The sequence below is a fragment of the Cucumis melo genome, chromosome 3 (genome assembly GCF_025177605.1).
Source record: "Cucumis melo cultivar AY chromosome 3, USDA_Cmelo_AY_1.0, whole genome shotgun sequence".
Taxonomy (NCBI): Eukaryota; Viridiplantae; Streptophyta; class Magnoliopsida; order Cucurbitales; family Cucurbitaceae; genus Cucumis; species Cucumis melo.
The window spans coordinates 14,959,965-14,965,838 of NC_066859.1; the positions used below are offsets into that span (position 1 = coordinate 14,959,965).

General features: G+C 35.5%; 2 protein-coding genes across 2 annotated transcripts; both read right to left on the reverse strand.

The window, feature by feature from the left end:
• Positions 1-1,599: 1,599 nt before the first annotated feature.
• Positions 1,600-2,287, reverse strand: LOC127148532 (amino acid permease 3-like). The gene is made up of 3 exons (XM_051082588.1): positions 2,201-2,287; positions 1,951-2,090; positions 1,600-1,848 (listed from the first exon to the last, which is right to left on the reverse strand). Exons 1-3 carry the CDS (start codon positions 2,253-2,255, stop codon positions 1,681-1,683), a joined length of 363 nt encoding a protein of 120 aa, XP_050938545.1. The 5' UTR covers positions 2,256-2,287; the 3' UTR covers positions 1,600-1,680.
• An 11-nt stretch (positions 2,288-2,298) lies between these two features.
• On the reverse strand, positions 2,299-4,381 carry LOC127148675 (uncharacterized). The gene is made up of 5 exons (XM_051082870.1): positions 4,256-4,381; positions 3,951-4,024; positions 2,721-2,769; positions 2,510-2,589; positions 2,299-2,364 (listed from the first exon to the last, which is right to left on the reverse strand). Exons 1-5 carry the CDS (start codon positions 4,299-4,301, stop codon positions 2,299-2,301), a joined length of 315 nt encoding a protein of 104 aa, XP_050938827.1. The 5' UTR covers positions 4,302-4,381.
• Positions 4,382-5,874: the final 1,493 nt, after the last annotated feature.

A 5,874-nucleotide genomic window follows, 5' to 3' on the forward strand; every position in this document is an offset into this window, starting at 1 on the left:
ATTATGGATCTCTGTTCCACCTGAGAAAAATTGTAACGGGAAAGTTTTAAATATTGATAATTTTGGCCTTTCTTGGTAAAAGTTTATAAGGAATGAATTGAGATCAACTTTTTCTATGTAATATTCCCAAATTTGTTGTAAATTTATTTAAAACCTTATATAATAATGGAACACCTAAATTAGGATAAAAGATGTGAGAAATCATATAAAAGATTGATTTAAGATCTACAAAAAATTAGTTCAGATTTAGTATAAGACTGTAAAAGATTATAGATAACCGAATTTGGAGAAAAATTAGTTAAGATAATCAAATTTGAAAACTTGCTATGAATCTCGATTTTTAAAATTTCTCCAAATATTTTTAGAAAAACCTGCTATGAATCTCGATGTAATATCTACCAAGATGCACCATAAAATCGAAATCAATCAATAAGTTAATATTTTAGGGGTTGGATGGGGGTTATGGGGTAATGAAGTGGGCTTGGGTCGCGGGTCAGCATAATCTCTCTTAGCCTATTGGGTTTTAACTCGACTGTCATAATTTGCTCTAAGATATTATACAATGAGCCTAATTTCTCCATAAATTCCACAAAAGTCCTAATAGGCTCATTTATTTCGTAAAAATATGGGTCATTTTACTCATATACCCATCATTATTGTACTTGAAGGAAAAAAAAAAGAATTCAAACGGAAGGAAAGCGAGATGTTTGAAGCGTGAAAAGGAGAAAATCAGTGCACGTAAGGAAAGCGCACGTTATCCGACAAAACTACCATCGTTCTCTCATTATTCCACAGACCATTGTTCACATTAGGGTTTTCATTCTCTCAGTATTCCATAGAGCTTTACCATCCGGCCAAAGGCGTCTTCCATCACTGTCTTAAGAAGAAATCTTCACTTCTAGTGAGTGGTTTTTTATAGTTCTTATATGGAATAAAAGGAGGTATATCGAGAATCAAATTGTATTTATTTACAAACTTTAACAGTTTTCTTCAAACTATATTATTTAGAAAGTGAGAATGTCAAAGAAGTTAGGGTTCTCATGTTGATTTTATGTTTAAACCACTTTAAAGTGTAGAGACTATGTGTAAAACACAAATTAAGTCATGCATATTGTATATATTTCTTGATACACTACAAGAAATCTGGCCTTTAATGTCGGTTTAAAACCGACATTAAAGACCTTTAATGTCACTTGGCGACCGACATCTTTGCGAGCGTTATTAAAGGCCTTTAATGTCGGTTGGGCTTTAATGTCGGTTTAAAAGCGACATTAAAGGCATCTTTAATGTCGGTTTAAAACTGACATTAAAGGCCTTTAATGTCGGTTTTCAACCGACATCTTTCATAGTGTTATTGAAGCCTTTTAATGTCAGTTGGGCTTTGATGTTGGTTTAAAACCGACATTAAAGAGGCCAACAATGTCGGTTTATAACCGACATTATAGATCCCCAATAATGTCAGTTTAAAAACGACATTAAAGCCTTGTTTTTTGATCCATTTTTACAAATTTATTTTTATTTAATTGCTGCATTATTTTCCATTTTTTATAAACTGACAGTCGATCCGTGTAAATAAATATTTTTTCTCAGGCCAACAAATCAATAAAATTAATATTATTTAGAAACTTTAATATTTGTCTTTTACATTTGCATACACAAAATGAAATCTTAATATTGTATTTATATATAGAACCCGAACCCAGTGAGTAGGTTTCCCGGTGCCATGTGCCCGAATGGTGCGTAGCCAGCAGCGCCACACAACATATAAAAAAGCGTTGTCACCGACACACTCACTAGAGTTGCCTTCTTCATTGTCTTAGCCTCTGAAGGTGGAGATTTTAGAGTGTCCTGTTCCACAAAACATAACATACCTCCATCAATCAAATTGAAAAAAGAAGAAAAAAGGAAAAGGAAAAGGAAAAGGACATCGATTTTTTCTGAGATTCGTACCTGAATTTCAATGAGGATAATCGAGTATGAGTAGGCAAAAGCAATGTCTCCAAGAGCTTGGAAGCTCCTCCATACTTTTTGTGTTTGAGTGACAGTTCCTATGCTAATTCCAGTCAAGCTCCCTCCAATTTTTCCATTTGCTAAAACAAACAATCAAAACAAGAACAGTACAGTCACAATCTTCATCTTAAAATCGCATTAAAAAGGTTTTAAATATTATACTATGATCCATGTGTTTAATGGGATTTACCAGTAATTTGAGCAACTCCAAGGCCAAGTCCAATAGTTGAGTAAGTAAAAGACATAACAGAAGCAACAATGGAGAGCCACCAAAGTTGATCGACAATGTTACGTATTTGATGTTACGTATTTGATGTTGTAAATACCTCTCTCTGACGTAATGCAACTTCCTTCCTACATTATTAATAGCACATACTCATTTTATACAGATCGACAATGATTCTCTTAGAAACACACATCCGCCTTGTCAAGTTAAAAGTTAGAAAAATTTACGCCAAAGAGCCATAATGAAAAGGCACCAAATGAAGGGATGATTTACCTTGCATGATTTTAGTAATGGCTGTAAGAATGCTGATCTGAAAAACCTAATTGATTCGCCAAGTGAGGTTCTATCCCAGTCTGTCTTAAAGAAAAAGATTGTAACAGCATTGATTAATCACTTTTATTGAGTTATCCTACTGCAGTTACCTAAGCAATTAAAGGAGGAACCTCTCGAATCTATAGTAAAGATAGGATATCGTATAACGTACCAGTCTCACTATCTACTTCCATGTCTGCTGCATTAAGTTCTTCTAGGAGCTGCAATCCATCATTATAATTCAAGTTATTGCACAGAAACCAAATTACCATGAAGAATAATGGAATAATTGCTTTGTATCTTGGTTTATCTGTACAAGTATTTATCATCTTTCTTCAGCCAGAATGCACAAAGAAAAAGCTGCTACCAATTGATGTTTTAAAATTTTGGTTGCCTAACAAAGCAAAGTGATTTGTGGAATCTCATGGGCCTTAGTTGGGATTTAAAGCTGAGAAAAAGTTGCTTTGATAGGGAGTTGGAAGAATGGAGCAACCTCAGTATTATTCTGAAGGAGTGTAGACCCTTTATTCCCAGAAGATCAGTTGGTCTGGAGGGTGAAGTTGCGTAGGAAGTTCTCTGTAAAGTCTGCCTATATTGAATTGCTCAAGAAAAGAAGGCTCCTGAATTATGTTGGCTTTATATTTGAAAGGGTTTAGTTTCACAAAAAAAAACTAGGTTATTTTTGTGGACCACGACTTTTGATAGTACCAATATAAATGTCAAAAATTCAAGTAGATTTCCCCATTTATCCCCCAACATGTGCATGGTGTAAGAAGTGAGGAAACCTTGAACCACTAATTTCTCAATTGTGACTTCTGTAGAAGGGTTTGGGAGCATTTCAGGAGGCTGTTTAATTTGGACTGATGCATGCCCGGGTCAGTTAAAGATTGGATGGCTGATTCTTTCAGTGGAGGAGAGTTGAAAGACAAAACCAAAGTGCTTTAGAGCAATGTGCAGAAGGCAATCTTATGGTTATTGTGGAAGGAAAGGACTGCTACGGTTTTTTCAGATAAGTGTAGTTCTTTTAATTATTTTAGCGATCTTGTACGAGAAACGACCTCTATTGGAATAGCCTTCACAATCCTTTTTGTAATTGCACCACTTGTGCAATCAACCAATTGAAAGGTCTTTTGATAATTCTCGTGCTTTGGGGAGGAGACACCTTGTTCCCTTGCCCTTTAGGTTTTTTCTCTGTTTCTTTTTCCTTTTAAGATTAAAGTTTGCTGACATTTATAATAAAAAATATATATACACACAATAAAAATTCCAAAATTCAGCTTATGTATACTAAATCACAACAAAATATCAGGTATTAAACTGAAAAGTAAACATTTTCCTCGCTGCAAATGAGTTGCAAAGCATAATATTTATGCAATATGCATTTATTTCTTGTTATTTTTACCTGGGCAACAGTTGGCACAGTAGTAGGATCAAACTCATCACAGTGTTCAGGGTCTATTGGGACACAGATACGACCTGGAATAAAAAGGAACAGTAAGATTCAGTGATATGTAACCACATGTTCTGTTCACAAAAGTGAAAAATTGGATCCTTCGTTCTAATCAGGGTTCCAAAATCAAGTGCATTTTAATGATATTTAATTATTATTTTTTGATAAGAACCTTATGAATCTTTTACATTGAGACCACAATGAGGTTTCAGCAAGTCACAACTAATTTAACTTTAGCATTTATATCCAACACCGACCTGTTTTGGGATGAACACAGAATGGTGCTTTTAGCAGATGGTTCATGTGTTTAGTAACCTGAACAATAAAGAACTTGCCTCATCAAGGGAGTAAATTAAAATCAGCGTTAACAAGTAAATTAGAAATTTTTTGTTGCAATCCCTATCCATGCCAATTAGAGATCCAAAATGTAACAAAGCTAAATGCAAGAACAAATTGATCTAATTACAATAAATGAAAAAGAAAATCTAGTTAAGAATCTTAAGAGAAAGTCAGGTAATACAAATACCTCCAAATTAAGCCTAGGGTAGGTAAAAGAGAAAACAATCTCTTCAACATACCTACGCATTCCTTGTGCCTGAACAAAGAAAACATCGTAATTATTGACTAAATGTAGCACAGTTCTATACAACCAAATACTCACATATAAGACTAGAAAAAAGAAAAGAATATGTTCCACCAAGACACATCTTATTGACAGCCACACAGCATGGCTGGAAAGAAATGAAGAAGAGGAAAGAGGAAGCTAGATGACGGAGAAAAGGCAACTGAAAATAACAATTACAGCTACTTGGATTGCACATGATAAATGTTGAAACAAATATTTGTATGTGCACAAATACAATAGAAGAACCAAGTTCTGATCGAAAAAGATGATAGAATATCAGAGGGACAAATATAGGCTTGCAACATGAGCCTTGGAAAATATAAAAAGAATTATATTAAATTACTTCTGAAATTATTTACAAATGTGATATTAATTTGCTATAGAAAGTACCTTGGAAACAATGGAAGGATGAGGAGGAGAAGTGGCAGTATCTTCGAGATCATCATCGGCTGCCATCTTCCTCCGTTTCAGTCGGAAGGAGGAAGCAGAAGGCTGAGCTCCACCATCCACGGCGGAGGAACAACAAAGGCGGGTCTGAAAAAACTCATAAGAAGAAGAATGAATCGTACTACGAACATCGAACATGAGAAGATCGTCCATGGAGGAAGAAGTACTCCAACTAGGGTCCTCATGAAACATCGCTTCACACCGATCCTCCTCGCCGATGTAAGGGGGATATTCAATTTTCTTAAGTATATTGTAGATCTGGCTCGCCGATGTAGTAAAGTGCAAAAAACATCATATATCTGCAACAGCTAATTGACTCTTCTGCAACAGATCTGGCCACAAGCCAACCAGATCGGAGCTTGTGAGATAAACGCAGACGGCGACGGTGGTGGCGAGGGCTGGACATGAACATGGTTGAAGAAAAGGATTCCCGACAGTGGTGGCAAGCATAACAGTGTTTGAAGAACGTGAGGAGTGACGACGGTGGTGGCGGGCACGGGCTGGGCACGAGGGACGATGGTGGTGGTGGTGGCGGCGACTGTTCAGAGAAGAAAGGGAAGATTGTTAGATGAGAATGAGAAGTGAAGAAGAAATTGGAAGGATGAAATCCTGTGGGTGATTGAGAAAGAGTAAAGTAAGAGAGAGAAAGTCATTTTTTTATAAAATAAAAAATTAAAAAAATTAAAATTAAAAAGGAGCTTTAATATCGCTTTTCAAAACAAGGATGTTTAATGTCGGTTTTAAGCCGACATTAAAGCTCAGCTTTAATGTCGGTTTAAAACCGACATTAAACATCCGCCTTTT